Here is a 17,458-nt window from a genome sequence, read left to right as displayed (position 1 = left end):
AGTATGGGAGAGGAAAACAAGAGAAAAGATCTCTGATGAAGACAAGTTTGTCTCAAATCAATTCATATCTTCTGAAGAAGTTGAGATAATCAAGAATCCACATTTGATCAAAGGAAAGCATGACGTTACAAATTTTGTGGATAGTACATGTTTTGGAAGATATCAAGCCCTAAAGGGAGCTAGCTTCATTGAAGAAAAACGTTTCGATCCAGATGTTTCAGAAACCAGCTATGTGAACTTTGTTCAAGATCGAATTCGAGGAAATATATTCGGTTTTGAAAAATACTCTCCTGAGGCTGTAAGAATCTTTATGGTAATATTCACAATATAAATCATAAAAATCTTACTTTTAGCACCTTGGTTGGAAGATCGGTTCTTCATATTGACAGAAAGATGATATCAGAAGTCATCAACTATAAGGTGAAAGGGCATATGATCACGGGTTCTGAAATTGAGCACGATAACATTTCAGAACTCATTAATGGGAAGAATGTTGAATGGAAAAAGGGAAGAATGATAACCAAAGACGTTCCCTTATACTTAAGGATTTTCGGTAAACTGGCCGTACCAACTCTCTATGCTTGCTCAAGAGATTCCTCTCAATGGAATAAAGATTTTGCTGAAATAGTTTTTTACCTCCTTGAAGGCAAGAAACAGATTGATATCTGTGGAATGATTATCAATCAAATATTCAAAATCATTGAATCTCTCAATGTTACAGGATTCCATAGAAATCTTGGATATCCCTGCCTCATCACCAAGTTGTGTGGAAAAACAATGGTAAACAACTTTGGAGATGAGAAAATTATTAAAACTATCTCTTAAGGAGTCATTAACCAAATGTATGGAGCTCAAAAGGGATCAAGCATCTCTCATGATCAAATCTACAGTAATGGAGATCTTATGTTTCACATTCTACGTCTTGGAAGACAATTAGACTGTATTCAGAGAAAATTGATGTTTGTATACAGAAATTATCCAGAAACTCTGGAAGGAATTGTGGCAATCAATGATGAGTTCCTAAAGGAAGAACGAGTTATTGTGTCTGAAGAAGACACTAATGAGCAAGTAAAAGAAGATTAAATCTCTTCTAGAAAAATAGACAGTAATTTTGATTTCTTTCAATAATGTATAATATGAATAAACTACTATGAATAAAATTATTTGATTAGTATTTTTTTTCTTGTGATAGTTTTCGGTTTACATAGCTTGTGCTTAATTGCTTTTATCTTATTGTTATGTATGTTTATGGGATGTTTGATTTCGGTTTTACCACCTTAATATTCGATCTCATATGGTGAACCCTCATGGTTTGGGTGACTTTTTGATTTAGCAGGATTAAGTTCTATCCCTAGTAGGTAGGATTTATCAAAGAATTATGAGGGGTTCTAATAGAAACAGTATGTGAAAAAGTCACCATATGTTGAATCGGTTTTGGTTTATACGGTTTTAAACTTTTGCTTGCAATTGTTAAAACCGGTTTTCAACCTTTCTCTTGTAAAGGTTGAGGTGTGTTGTTATTATTTTGTTTATTCATAAGGATGACAACGTGGTGATATTTCGACATCAATTCTCCCTGGACGAAGATGCTATCATATTGGAGAAGTGGATGCGAAATTTGAGGTAACAATCTTGTTAGTTAATTGTTTTCCTGTTTAAGAAAAGCCTGAGTTTATATGATATATATTTGTTGCTTTTGCTTAACAAAATTTTAGGTTCAATTGATATTTATTCGATGATGTGTGTGTGGATGTGTGTTTCAATTGGTTATGGTTAAGAAAAACTATTGTTATCTTGCTTTTGTATAGTTTCAATGGTTTAGGCTTACAAAATTACGGTGCAATTGCGGTGCTTTTAATGTCTATGTTGTTTCAATTGCTTCCGGTTGAGGTGAATATTTATGCAAGTTGATTTATGTTGGTTTGTATAAATTATTTATGGCTAACGAAATAATACGTGTACGGGATGAGTTGTTTAGTCCAATTCGATTCCAAATAAGAAACTAAGTTAATTCTAATCTTAGTTTGTCTTATCGAAGTGAGGTTTCGGTTATTCAAGTCTAATCGAATGCCTAAACAAGGAAATGCTAGTTAACTAACCTAGTATTTGGTTTGTTTAAAATTGAAAGGTCTAAGTTTATGGATAATTAGAACCTGATGAGAAAAATGGAGTTTATCTTTATTTTGGTCTTATCGAATTAAGCGGTTGTTTTTGAACAATCGGTTTAGCAAAGGGACTAATGTGATTAGTTGTTTTTGGTTTGCTAAACTAAATGGTAAAAATTGTTTCGGGCAATTGTTTCCTTGGTAACAATCAAAATAAGACTACTTGTAGTTTCGGTTTTGATATTGGTTAACAGAACATGATGTGCGGAACCCTTGTGCCTAACTCTACAGGTTTGCAAGTCTATTCTGAGATTTGTAAGATTCTTTTCGTGTTGTACTTTATTTTTTCGTTTCTTTGTCATTTTTGTGACAAAAAGGGGGAGAAATATATGGAGTAAACAAGTGATACTGGCATTGATTTTATATTAATTGGTATCACTAAGGAGAAGAACATTGGTACTTGAATGTTTTATCTAATGAAAGAGTGAAAGCACGGACTAAGGGGGAGTAACATGTCATATTGATTGGTATAACAAAGACGTGCGGATTGAATATCTACCTATATTCCTTAGGGGGAGTATTAGGTTTGTTATTATAATGTCAACATCGGCATTTTCAAGGATTGAATGTAAGCAGTTTTACCGTGCTGTTGAATCGGGTATCAAGCGGAGTGTAATGAATTCTTGTAATTTGTTTATCCATATGATGTAAGAGTTTTTTCACTAAAATTGACAAAGGGGGAGATTGTTAGAGCATTGATCGGTTGAATCCACCAAATGTTGGTATGTCAAGTTTGGTTGTCATATTTTAGTGAATCAAAACTCATGTTAAGAGTCGCTTGATTATGTACTAGAGTTAAACTTCGTATAGGTTAGCTTGAAAGCATTAGGATATGATACATTACAAGTATTGAAGTCTTGAAGATGTGAAGAAGTAAGGAGCTACAACGACAACAATCATCCTTCCACTTGAGGTTAGTAATATTTGACTTGAACTGTTTCATTCCATAACGTATCTTTCAAGTCGTGCATATTGAAAACATAACTGCGAAGCATATATGAACTCTAGATAGACATAGTATTAAGGAATACAATACGAGGTTTACTGCTTAACCATTGAACTTTTTAGATAAGACATCTCCATAATCATTTGAATGCTATTGTGATTATGTATGGGTATGAGGTGAGGATTTCATCCTAGGGAACAATGTTTACATGTGTTCTAAGGAAGTAAGTTCATAAACTTGTTTGTGGACCGAAAAGGAAATTGCCAGGAGTTATTGGTTTTGTTATTCATTGGATATCTTATGAACAACCAATATGTGTGATAGAGTATAACCGCTCACAGCTTGTTGTGTTCTTGGTAGAACTATTCATGAAGTCATGACTTTTGTATTGGTATAACTTTTATTAGTAAAACCAATCTTAAGTAATCACCTGTGGTATGATCAGATTATGTCTGCCTTGGGGAAAGGGAACCGATCCTAGTAAGGGAAAGAGAACCGATACTTGTAAGGGAAAGGGAACCGATCCTTGTAAGGGGTGCAGTACATCAAGGGGAACCGATCCTTGTACGGGGTGCAGCAAGGTTTATAGTAGAAAGGAGAACCGATCCTATGGACATGTGCAACACATATAAGTTAGATACCATATATATGTGGGGAATCAATCCTAGTACCTAGTAAACCGAATCTTTGGGAAGCTAGTGTGACTATGCGTAGTACTCACATGGAGGTAGAACCGAAACTTATTCTGGTAGAACCGTAAACCCATGATTGTGATTGAATGTTGGTTTGATCAATCACATAGTTCTTGAAAGTCAGACGAACCAATTCTAAACTTGTTTGGAAGTGTGAAAAATCGGTTTCAAGGTTGTAAGTGTGAAAGAGAACTTACAAAGTAAAGATGTCGACAAACATTGAACACGTGCTGTGAATGTTTATTTCTATAATTGTTCAAAGATATTCCTTAACGGCTAAGGAAAGAGAATCCCAGGATCAAAAAATAAGTAAGTTAAGAATCTTTTAATTAAGGTTATTAATTTATCTTTGTAGGGAAATTACAGAATTAGTAATGTGCATTTACTAATTAAATTTTCCGAGAGATTTCGATTTTTATTTTTGGACAGAGCATTTTTAGGAATTATGAAAACCGAATCTGTGCATTTATGAATATCTTGAGAATATTTTCGGTTTTGAAAATTCCTTGGTGTCCAAACTTCCTTGTCTATAAATACACGAAGTTTGCCTTTCTAGCAAACTAATCCTTCGTACAACAGACTTCCTCTTTTGTCTTTGTTACTGGTGTAGCCGCATATCGGAGAGGAGAGTAATCTAATTAGGTGAAATATCTTACGACCTCTCGTTTTAAAGTCTTCTTTGGGATTGAGAAGCTCTAGCGCGACCCGTTGGTGGGAAACTAGATAATTGCGGTTTATCTTTCTTTTCGATTGATTTGATTGACTAACGGTGGTTGAAATATGATTGCACCTAGTTTGTTTATTCTTGAGAATCTTATTTTCTGATATACGATTCACTCAAACTAGTTCATAGTTTAGAAATGGATCTTTAGACTGTTGTTAGTTCTAAAGACGATCTTGTGATAATCCATTGTTAACAGACTCCGTTCTGTGCGTGATTGATCACAAGAGATTCAAGTGATTGTGTGCAGGTTTTTATTAAAGATTTAAGAAGATTTGAATACAAAGAAGATATTGAAGATCTGACTTGGGTTTTAAAATATTTGGTGTGCACAATACGTGTTTGGATAAAAGAGGATCCAATTAATAATCGGTTTATCCCGTGGTAAATTGGATTGATTAACTGAGTAGATCGGCATCAACACGGTTCTTCGGATTAAAGGTGTTGTTGGCTTAATCTTAATTGATTACCTTTGTGTGATTACCTTGAGATAAACGGAAGAGCCTTTGTCCGACTCATATCACTTGGTTGAATAGAGTTATACCAAACAGATTTCTTGTTCCTTTACTCTTTGGAATACAAACCAAAGGGATTGTTCCAAGTACGTGACTTCTTCATAAGTCGGAGGCGTGGGAATACAGATGGAACTAGGTGAACTATAGGGTTATTTACTTGGTCTCAACTATACGAAGTTAAGTGTAATTTTTTGTAGCGTCTTAATCCTGAGAGTATTCAATTCTGAACTAGGTCCCTGGATTTTTCTGCATTTGCGGTTTCCTCGTTAACAAAATCTTGTTGTGTCATTTACTTTTATTTTTCGCATTATAATTGTTTTATTATAATTAAAGTAAATTACACAAACATTAATTCCTATTTACTTGATAAGCAATCGTATTGTGTTTGGTTAAGTCCGAACCTTTATATCAAGTAAACATACTTCGTTGTTGTATTGTCTCGATCTCGTATCCATAGACGATCACACAAAGTGTGAACCGATTAGTTGTACTGTCTCAACTCAATCCATATACAATCACTTTCGGAGAAAGGACTTATAGGTAGGAAAAGTTTTAGCTTGAGGTATATTTGGGTACCCTCGCCTTTTCATCATCCAACTGAAATTGTTTTCGTCTTCTTTGTACCTGCTAATTGGTTGTAAGACGGCGAGTCCCTTGGTAATACAGGTGTTATATCACCAAACGTTTGTATGTCAAGATTGGTTGTCATATTTTAGTATCAAAACTCATGTAGAGTCGCTTGGTTAAATACTAGAGTCAACTTCGTTTATGTTAGATTAGAAAGTCTAGGAATGTTGAGACGAACAAGTATTACTTCGTTTATGTTAGACTAGTTAACTAACTTAGCGTTTGTCTAGTCTAAAGGGAAAGGTCTATGTTATTATCTGAATAATTAGAACCTGATGAGAGAAATAAATTTAATTCTGATCTTTATTTTGGTCTTATCGAAATAAGCGATTATGCATACATAATCGGTTTAACAAGGGAATTAAGTTCTTAGCCGATTTGTTAAACCATTAGGAAAAATTGATTTGGGAAATTGTTTCCTTGATAACATATTGAAACAAAATAACTTTGTAGTTTCAGTTTTAATATTGGTTATCTAAAGTGGTATGTTAAACCTTCGTGCTTAACTCTTATAGGTTGTTTACAAGTCTTTTAGATCTGTAAGATCCTTTCGGTATGTCCTTTATTTACTCGAACCTTTGTCATTCTGTGATGAAAATGGGGACAAATATATGGATTAAACAAGTGATTTTTAATCACTAAGGAAAGGACAATTATGCTTAAACGTTATATCCAACGAAAGAGTAAAGGATTGACTAAGGGGGAGAAACATATCATATAGTTGTGTAGTAATTCTTACCACAAAAGGAGAATAACAAAGATGTTCGAATTGGATATTTACCTAGCTTACCTAGGGGGAGTAAAAGCTTTTGTTATTCAAATGTCAACAACGACATTTATTGACTGAATACATGCAGGTTATTGTGTTGTTGAAACTTGGGATCAAGCGTATGTAAAATGAATTCTTTTGTAATTTATTTATCCATATGTAATAAGAGTTTTGTCACTAAAATTGACAAAGAGGGAGATTGTTAGATCATATCTCGGTTGAAATCACCAAGCGTTGGTATGTCAAGTTTGATTGTCATATTTTAGTATCAAAACTCATCTAGAGTCGCTTAATTGAATACTAGAGTCAACTTCGTTTATGCTAGACTAGAAGGTCTAGGAATGTTGAGACATACAAGTATTACTCCGAAGACCAAAAGAATGTGAAGAAGTAGCGAACTACGACGACGACATCATCCTTTCACTTGAGGTTAGTAATATTGACTTGAACTGTTTCATTCCTAACGTATCTTTCAAGTCGTGCTATATTGAAAACATAACTGCGAAGCTGTATATATTGTACATATTTTATAATATTCTAGTGATGTGACATGATCATAGTATTATGGAATTAGACTACAAAGTATAACACTTATCTTTTGAACTTCGTAGATATGACATCAACATAATCTTGTATATATTGTTATTATTATGTGAATGGGTTATGGTGAAGATTTCATCCTAGGAAACAATGTTTTACATTTGTTTAAAGGAAATGTATTCATGAACTTGTTTCGTGAATCGAAAGGGAAATAATTCGTCTTATTGGTTCGGGTATTCATTGCAAATCTTTGGATGACCAATATCTGTGAGATGGTAGAACCGATCTTAACTTAGGTTATGTATCTTGGTATAACTAATCACAATGCCTAACTTATGATTTGGTATGACTAGTTTTTATTAATTGGTGTAACCGATCATAAGTAATCACCATGTGATGGTATGATCGATCCTTGTAATTAGTGTGACATATCCTAGTAATTGGTGTAACCGATCCTAGTAATTGGTGTGACCGATCCTTGTAATTGGTAACCGATCCTGGTAACTGGTGTAACCGGTCCTGGTAACAGGTATGACCGATCACAAGTAATACCATATGTGTATATGGAATCGATCCTTGTAAATGGTGTAACCGATACTATTGACTGGTGTGGCCGATCACAAGTGTTTCCACATTTAGGTATAACCGATCCTAGTGATTGGTAGAATCGATTGGACCCATGTATGTAATTTGGTATTTGATCAATCACATAATAGTCTTGGAATACAGGTGAACCAATTCTAAACTTGTTTGGAAGTATGCTATAACCGATTACAATAATGCAAATCCATGTAAATATGAAATATGGATTTACAGTGAAAAGATGTCAACATACTTTGAACACAAGCTGTAAATCTTATCATTTATTGTTCAAGATACTCCTTAGTACTCAAGGTGATCATGTGCCGAAATAAATTTAGAATCTTTTAATTAAGGTTTTTGATTTTACATATATCAATTACCAGCAATTAATGTGTAGCTCTAGAAAATAAAAATTAGTAATGTGCATTTGCTAGTTGGAGATTTTCTATTGAGAGATTTTGGAAATATTGGACAAAAATTTATTGGAATTATGAAAATCTTTTAATTAAGGTTTTTCCATTCATTGCATATCTTGAGAATATATTCGGTTTTGGAAATTCCTTGGTGTCCAAACATCCTTGAACTACAAATACCTAAGTTTGCATTTCTAGCAAACTATCCTAAGAGTCAAGCAAACTTCATTTCTTGTTGTTTCTGGTGGATCCGTCTATTCGGAGAGGAAAGTATCCTAATTAGGTGAAATCTCTTACGACCACTCATTAAAAGACTTCTGTGGGATCTTCTATCTACGAGTACCGTTGGTGGGAAACTAGATAATTGCAGTGTTATTAGTTTTCGATTGATTTGATTGATAACGGTTGTTGAAACTTTGATTACACCTAGTTTTTTTATTCTTGAGAATATTCTCTTCTGATATAAGATTCACTCAAACTAGATCGAAGTATCGACAGGATATTTAAAAATATTTGCAGAACTAAAGACATCGTGTGATAATCCATTATTAACAGACTCCGTTATGTGCGTGATTGATACAAGAGATTCAAGTGGTGTTGTGCAGGTTATTGAAGATTAAAGAAGATTTGAAGACGAAGAAGATTTCCTGTTGGTTTTTGTATCTTGTGAATTTGTGTGCACAAACCTTGATCGGATGGGATTCAATTAAAATCGGATTTATTGGATTGATTAGTTACGGGAGATCAGCATTCTCAATATATATCTTTGAGATTTATTTTGATTGAGTGTGAATCTATACTTGTGACTATTTCGGTAGTTAAAGTTAGATTGATCTAACCATACAAATGAGTTTATTAGATTAAACATAAGAGTCTTTATCAACAACTCATCTATATCTTGTAGCAAAGATTGATTAGAGCGGCTACCAAACAGATTCTTCCTTTATTGTTTGGAATACGATTCAAAGAACTTGATATTCACGTGCGTGACTCTAGAAGTCGAAGGCATAGGAATACTAAGGGAACTAAGTATCTCTGGGTAGTCTGATTTGTCTCAACTATACGAAGTTGGTTTAGATTTTGTATAGCGGCTTAATTCTGAGAGTATTCAAAACTGGACTTGGTCTCGGGGTTTTTCTTCATTTGTGGTTTCCTAGTTAACAAAATCTTGTTGTGTGTTTTACTTTGATTTCTGCATTGTAATTGTTTATTATAATAAAGTAAAATACACATATACGTTAACTCCGTTATACTTGATAGTGATCTTATAGAGTTTGGTTATTACCGAACATATTATCAAGTAGCACACTTTGATTGTCGTATCGTCTCGATTTTGTATACATAGTCAATCACACATGTTATCTTGTTGTTGTATTGTCTCGATCTCGTATCCATAGACGATCACACAAAGTGTGAATACCGAAGTTGTTGTATTGTCTCGACTTTGTCCATAGGCGATCACACTTGGTAAGAGGACTTATAGGTTGACAAATAAAAGATTGTGGTGTTTTTGGGTACCCTTGTCTTTTCATCTACGAATTATTCTTGACTCAAAAAATTCAATTATTCTGTGCTAAAAAATTAAACACACTCGGTATATAATGAACACCATTAACTACCGATTATGGCAGTACCAAAATTCGAAAATTAAAGGATTTTGGCAAAACCTCATTTTGGGGCCACTATATATTCGGAAGTTAAATTAACACAATTTTCTACCGATTATGATAGTATCAAAATTCGAAAATTAAAATATTTTGGCAAAATCCCATTTTGGGGCCACTATATAATCGGAAGTTAAAGTAACACAATTTACTACCGATTATGGCAATACCAAAATCCGAAAATTAAAGGATTTTGACAAAATCTTATTTTGGGGCCACTATATATTCGGAAGTTAAAATTAACACAATTTACTACCGATTATGGTAGTACCAAAATTCGAAAATTGAAGGATTTTGGCAAAACCTCATCTTGGGGCCATTATATTCGGAAGTTAAAATAAACATAATTTACTACCGATTATAATAGTACCAAAATTCGAAAGTTAAAGGATTTTGGCAAAATCTCATTTTGGGACCACTATATATTCGGAAGTTAAAATTAACACAATTTACTACCGACTATGGTAGTACCAAAATTCGAAAAATTGAAGGATTTTGGAAAATTCTCATTTTGGGGAAACTATATATTCGGAAGTTAAATTCACACAATTTACTACCGATTATGGTCGTACCAAAATTCGAAAATCGTATACAAAATAAAATAACAATAAGAAAAACAAAAATTAATAACTCAAATAATTCTTGTAACAATATGCACTAACTACTGATTATCCTACTTATCTACCGATTGAAGGGCAAATTAGCCATTACGAATAACAAAAGATAAGGGTTGGCTTCAATTTAGGTTTGGATGACCCTTTTTTATCTTATTAACGTCCCCTAATTCCTTTCAAGTGGCCCCTAAAAATGCTAGGCAAAAGAGAAAGTCTAAATAAAGATCCTATTATAGGTCACCTCTTATCCATATCTAGGATAGTTGAATCCATAGGAGCCATCAAAACAAAATCCTTGAAGCCCTTAAAATAGGTTTCTAAATAAAACTTTCTTTATGTCCCTGAGTCTTTAAGTCCATATCATCTTTTGTCTCTAAATTGAAACAAAATGTGCTAGAAAAGACCTCGGGGATTGTAGATTAAATTTAAGTAAAGAGCCGTATCTTCTTTGTATTTGTCAAATAATAAATGATTCATAACCAAAAGATGTTAATAAGACCTCCACATAGGATGGCCTACACCCATAGAATTGGAGATGTTCTTATGTGACAGTTTGGTAACCAGAAACAGTATAAATACCATAGTACCGAAAACACCCAATCATTGGGCTTTAAATCATCCGAAGGCTACAGGTCTCTTTTATAGGGGAAATGATACACTGACCGACGTTTCTCTACCGAGAAATCCCGACGCACTCACACAGCCCCTGGAGCCCACGAAGACAGCAGGGTGCTGGGTTTGGGCCCCACAAGACTTTGTCTCGGTGGGGATTTGATGTCGGGAGGAACACTCGGGAGCTTTATCATTTTCCCTTTTCTACAAGAGTCTTAGATTATGCTGCCCTTCCCGGTCTTCTCCGGTTCTCCTCACGCGATAGTATAGTGATCAAATTTCTTGGTAATCAAGTATTGATTTTTTTAGGGATTCTGGTAAATTAAGATATGATATCAAGATGCTCAATGTCCACAAATGAGGTTCCTCACTTGTGTCAAAGCTTTAGTGGGATTCAACAATTAGCAGAAACTCGTCCATTCAAGGTAAAATCAACATCAACTCATTTTTTCTAATTAAGTTGGAACTTGTAATCATAATACTAATGGGTTTCAAATATACCTCATTTGTTCGTTTGTAGGCTTGGTTCTTAGATCAATTTGGAGTCCTTCATGATGGGAAAAAACCTTATCCAGGAGCCATCTCTACGCGTAAGCCTATAATATCTGTACTCAATTCACATTTTTCAGTTAAGCATTTTGATCATAAGACTGATTATTTGGATTTATTTTATTTTTTCTAGTGGAAAAACTGTCTAATTATGGTGCTAAGTTGGTGATTATTAGCAATTCGTCAAGACGTGCTTCTACAACTATGGAGAAGCTGAAAAACCTTGGATTCGATCATTCTCTATTCATTGGAGCTATCACCAGTGGAGAATTAACACATCAGTATCTTCAGAGGTAAAACTTCTCAAATATTCATTTGATTTAAATGATTCAAATCTTGTATAGCATAATAATTTTAACAGTTGAAAATGTACTAATCATGTTATGTTTTTTTCTTTTCCAAGATGGTTTCTCTAACAGTAGGAGGGTAATCTCACTCTACATTTCAAATTCCGTCTCATCTGCCTCAAATGGGTTAATTATTTGTGTCTCACAGGGATGTTTGATTGTTAATTATTTATATACTTTGAGAAACCCGCCAGATTGTTGTTTCTTAAGTCCACTAAATGTGATAGATTGGTTATTCATATGCTCCACTTGAACGGAACAACATTGGTATCTTACCTCAGAATGTAAAAGTGCAGAAATACTCATTCTTTCTTATTCTTGTTCCTGATCATATCTATACCCTACTGGCATAGGAGGGATGATTCCTGGTTTGCGGCACTTGGAAGATCTTGCATTCACATGACTTGGAGTGATCGTGGAGCAATATCTCTCGAGGTAACTGACGTGTTGGAGGGTTTTGAAAGTACCTCATCATTATCGTGTTTACTTGTTTTTTTTGGAGACTTAAAATAACTACAACATTACAAGTGATACAGATGTTATTCAAGTATTGATGTGTGCACTGGAACATTTTAAACTGTCAGTAAAACATACATTTCAACTTTCAGTATTAACTTTCGAGGTTTAAGTGTGGAGTAGGTGCTCAAGTCAATCTCCATCATAGTCATTTTCTTCAATTCAATAATGGATTCTTTATTCTAAACTATGTGCACAAGCTGTGGATTTTGTTAGTTTGAGTGTCTTCATATAGGTTTTTTATAGTTCTTGGTCTAAAGCTTGGCTTTTTTGGCCTCAAATGCTTACAGTAGTTGATCATATTTGGACATGTGCAACCATTGAGCCTAATCTGAATTCATTGTCTTGTCACTTATCCGTCAGGAAACATATTGCTGAAAAACTTCATAACCAGCCTTAACGGCAAACACATCTTTCTTTAAGTGAAAAATAAATCTTCGATCTATTATGATAGACTGCTTCTGTGATTAATTTTTTTTGTGAGAAGAGTTCTAATTTAGGAATTGTGATATCTTTGGCCGGGTGCATTCTGTGTTTCTCATACAGTCTGGTGTACGATAAAAGTAAATTGTATACTCCTGGGCATCATGCTCCTTAAGGTACATATGGTAGACACTTGGCAGGCACAAACTTCTTTGGTATTCCTCTTTACCGAAATGAACTTATTTTTTCTCACGAATTATGTAACCCCCTTAATGGTTATAGGAGTCTGGACGAGGCCATGTTAAACATAAATAGCTAGGCGTTTGGGGTGTTGCAATACTTATCGACAAGAAGATATTCTTATATTTAAGCATATGAACAAGTTATTTCTTACTTAATCCCAGACCATCTGATGATACAACCAAGACGGTGTCTGGTGAAATTAAAGGCCGTATGTATAATTCTTGATACAGGGCCTAGGTTTACACATTGTGGAGAATGTTGAAGATGCTGAGTTTATTCTTGTCCATGGTACTGAAGCTCTTGGCCATCCTACTGGGACATCACTTCCCATGAAACTCGAGGATCTTGAGAAAATATTAGAGTGTTGTGCAGTAAAGAAGATTCCCATGGTGGTTGCAAATCCAGATTTTGTTACTGTTGATGCAAGATCTTTGCATGTGATGCCTGGTAAAGAATCTAACCCCTGGTGCTGTTTTTCTAAATTAGCTCAGGAGTATCTTATTCTCGAGATGTTTAATGTTTCTGTCCCATCGATATACTCAGTATATATGTCGTTGTGTATGAAATTTTATAATGGAAGTTCTATGGAGTTTCTTACATTTCTCAGAAACTAACTTATCTATGTAGAATGGTTATTCAAGGCACTACAATCTTAAACTTCGCCAGAGGGAAATACCTCGAGGATAAGTCACAGTTCCTGGCTTGTTCATTTTCTAGTCTGCAATGCTTACTCTGTTGTCATGACATAAGCACTCTGATATTCGTAGGTACTCTGGCGGCAAAATACGAAAAGCTTGGAGGTGAAGTGAAATGGATGGGTAAACCAGATAAGGTACAGTACTTAAAGGCTAACATTCTTTTGCTTATTCTGAACTTTAGTTAAGTTGTTACTAATTATACCTAGTAATAACCCTTTTGCTATTTATGGAACCAAATATGGCATGACCAACACTAACTTTGAGTTCAATGAAGTTTCTTTTAGGAATTCAGTTTAGAAATAAAACCCTTGAGTGTGTGTATCTTGGTAATTGGTTCTTGATACTTTTTTAAGCTGTTAAAAAGAGGAAGGGAAGATGAAAGTAATTTCTCGCTTTCCTCTAAAATCTATTTTGATTTGGGATGATAATAATTTCCCCTTTTTCTATCCTATGCTTTGTGTCATTTGACCATTATATCCAATTTGCAGGTAATCTATAGGTCAGCAATGGCCATGGCTTGCGTTGAAGATGCCTCCGAGTGTATATGTGTAGGTGATTCTCTCCACCATGACATAAAGGGTGCAAACTTAGCTGGAATCCAGTCAGCTTTTATAACTGGTGGGATTCATGCGAGTGAACTTGGTCTCGGTAGCTATGAGGAGGTTGCAGATTTCTCTTGCGTCCAAACCCTTGTTACCAAATATGATGCTCATCCGTCCTATGTGTTGCCCTTCTTTACATGGTGACTGCATTATTGGTTAGACAGTCTTGCACTCCTACATGTGTTTCCCTTCTTTACACGGTGAGACACTAGCTGATCCAAGTGACCTCTCCCTAACTAGAAAAGTGCCCCAATGATATGTGATAATGTGACATGATAAACTTTATGAGTAAAAGGGTTAACCTGTTACAATTTTTTTTTTTTTTTTGTTATCGGCGAGTCAGGGGGACTCGGGCCAGATAAGCTAGTACACAATTGCGTGAAAAAATAAAGCAGACTACTCCAAGAAAAATGAACAATATAAATACAATGCCGAAGTAACAATCTATTTAGGCACTTCATCCCCCACCCTGCCCATCATGAGATAAATAGGATACCTAACCTCCTTTCGAATAATGCCACTGCCTCCCCAAGCACGCTTAAATTCATCAACTAATTCTTCCCTTAAAAGCTCAACATTTTTGGAACGTGCAGTTTGGTATGCCGACCATGATCTTATATAAGTGAAGTACATGTCCAAATCCATCAATCTCTTCGTCACAAACCTAAATGGACCGGTATGATCCATTCCTTCCACAGGTTGGAACGGGAAATGTATACTTTCATATTTATCATCAATAAGTTTACGAGCTGGATCCCAATAAGGCGCAGACTCTTTGTATAGGAGCTGGAAAATGGCATCAACATTATCGTCCACTTCAGGTGTTGTATAGCACCACACTGCAAGAACCCCATGGGGTTTCCGGAGGACCCAAGTTACGTGTTGATAGAAGGTTGTGAGATCAAACCAGTGAAGGGCTTGTGCTACAGTTATGAGATCGACAGTTTCTTGTTTGGCAACATCGCGTTCAAGTTCAGATTTAGACATATTGGTAGAGGTTTGTTGGTAGCGAATGTTTTGGTTCTTGATGGCAAAAGCTAGTTGCTGGGAACTTGTGTCCGTCGCTATAACTTTCTTGTAAATTTCTGACAGCTGAACACAATAATCGAAATAATCAATCTGTTAATCGTCAATCATCTTATTGTAAGTGCAAATATAACTGAATTTCTGTTTGCTTGTTTTTTTTTCCTTCTTTTGACAAATAACTATTGTTATGATGTGCAGGAGAGAGATACTTACACGAACAGCAGCTTGACCACTGCCAGTACCAACATCCCAAACAAGGTCGTGGTTTGGGGTTTTAGAGGTAATGAACTCGTATAGTTCGTCCGGGTAAGTTGGACGAGTCATCGAGTATTCTTTCGCTTGCTTATCAAACAAATCCGCCATCTCTCTCTCTTTCTCTGGATATTTTTTTTTTTATTTTCTTGTGAGTGAATAATTGCTTCTCTCCGTTTCTTTTTATAGATTTCAGATTTGATTATTTTAGGAGAATAGTAAAAGTACACAGCCGTCTGTCACGCAGAGGCTGACCGAATCAAATTAACACGAGAAGCCGTGGTGCTGAAGCATGTCAATACTGTTATTGGGGGTACCATTTTGTTTGGGGACGTCCAAAATTACATATAAGACAAAATATAGTAGGGAAACTTACGCTAAGGCCCAACCCATGGATAACCCATAATACGAGGTCCTTAATTAAAAAAAATTTAAATCTAGGCCCTGAATTATTAAAAGACATTCATACCCTTACATATATTGTCAAACCCCTAATTAAATAAAATTTAAAACTAAGCCTCTAATTAAATAAAATTTAAAACTAAGCCCAAAATTATGAAAAATACGTTACAATAATTTCTTAGCATGTGTAACGAGAAGTTACACACGCATCTGTCTAGTGTAATTGAGAGTTACATATGCATCTATCTAGTGTAATTGAGAGTTACACATGCATCTGATTTGTGTATTCAGCGTCAACTCCAATTCCATCGAGACCATTACCACATTTAAGCAATTAGCTTTTATGAAGTTTAAATCTTTGCCTTTCCTTCTTGTCTTCTTCACTCCAAAATGCTTGCATATCTGCAACAAAATAAACATCCATGGATTAGGTTGGATGAACAAAAAGCAAAAAAAATAATATTATACAACAATTGTAAGGCAAAATTATAGAACAAAGATCACAGAAAAGACACATGATAACCTATCTTAGCATGCGTAACTCCCTACACATGCATCTGTCATGTGTAATTGACAGTTACACATGCATATGACTTGGATACCTAGCATGTGGAATTTTTTGGTTGCAAGTTTGTTCATTTTAGCATGTGTAGTTACAAATGCATCTGTCTAGTGTAAAGAGGAGTTACACATGCATATATCATGTGTAACTGAGAGTTACAGATGCACCTGACATGTGTAACTGAGAGTTACACATCCATATAAAGCACACATTTTCAACTATAAAAGAGCTAAGAATCATCACTTCTCACCTCGTTATTCAAGAGTCTCACTGATACCAACAATCACCATAAATCCTTGAGAAAGTGCATATGCAACATTCTTTCTAAAGAACTACATAACCATATTTCAAAAGAATCCAATCAATGTTACGGAACTATATAAAAATTAAGAAATACCAAAGGAAAATATGTTGTGCCACAAGAGTTGTACATAACAATAACAATTAAGCTTATGTGCAAAAAAATAAATAAAATTAATTACCTCATTTGATTCATTTAGCAAAGCACTTCTTTCAAAGAGGTTAAGAATAACCCATGGGATGTTTAAACTGGAAAGCATCTCAATACGTTTTATTTATTCATACATGCCTGAGTAGGATTCTAGTATCATAGCAGAACACAGAAAACATGAATGCATGATGTGAGAAGATTAACTACTGTAAATAGGAGTTACACATGCATTTTAATAGTGTAACTAGGAGTTACAGATGCATTTGAATAGTGTAACTGAGAATTACAGATGCACCTGACTTGTGTAACTGAGAGTTACACATCCATATAATGCAAAGAAATGTCTAATGTCTTACACCTAAACTCGTAAGAAATGTATAATGTCTAGTGCAACAAAAGTTGTTCAGCAAATGAAGTTCAATAAAGATAAAAAGTGAAGGTGCAAAACCATACATGTGAGGGATGTATTTGAGGCATCCCCAAGTCGCCTTGCCTCCCATAGAAAATCCAATTATATAGAATTTTGA

General features: G+C 34.8%; 2 protein-coding genes across 2 annotated transcripts; one reads left to right on the top strand and one right to left on the bottom strand.

The window, feature by feature from the left end:
* The first annotated feature begins 11,073 nt into the window (after positions 1-11,073).
* On the top strand, positions 11,074-14,546 carry LOC113287402. The gene is made up of 7 exons (XM_026536145.1): positions 11,074-11,285; positions 11,381-11,450; positions 11,543-11,702; positions 12,110-12,191; positions 13,169-13,385; positions 13,706-13,770; positions 14,125-14,546. The coding sequence occupies exons 1-7, from the start codon at positions 11,190-11,192 to the stop codon at positions 14,380-14,382; spliced, it is 948 nt and encodes a 315-aa protein (XP_026391930.1). The 5' UTR covers positions 11,074-11,189; the 3' UTR covers positions 14,383-14,546.
* On the bottom strand, positions 14,542-15,668 carry LOC113287403 (putative methyltransferase DDB_G0268948). Its single transcript, XM_026536146.1, has 2 exons — positions 15,478-15,668; positions 14,542-15,330 (listed from the first exon to the last, which is right to left on the bottom strand). The coding sequence occupies exons 1-2, from the start codon at positions 15,625-15,627 to the stop codon at positions 14,683-14,685; spliced, it is 798 nt and encodes a 265-aa protein (XP_026391931.1). The 5' UTR covers positions 15,628-15,668; the 3' UTR covers positions 14,542-14,682.
* Between the last annotated feature and the right edge of the window lie 1,790 nt (positions 15,669-17,458).

The sequence above is a fragment of the Papaver somniferum genome, chromosome 6 (genome assembly GCF_003573695.1).
Source record: "Papaver somniferum cultivar HN1 chromosome 6, ASM357369v1, whole genome shotgun sequence".
Lineage (NCBI taxonomy): Eukaryota > Viridiplantae > Streptophyta > Magnoliopsida > Ranunculales > Papaveraceae > Papaver > Papaver somniferum.
The sequence above is the reverse complement of the archived record's forward strand: the minus strand, read 5'-3'. Positions and strand labels throughout refer to the sequence as shown.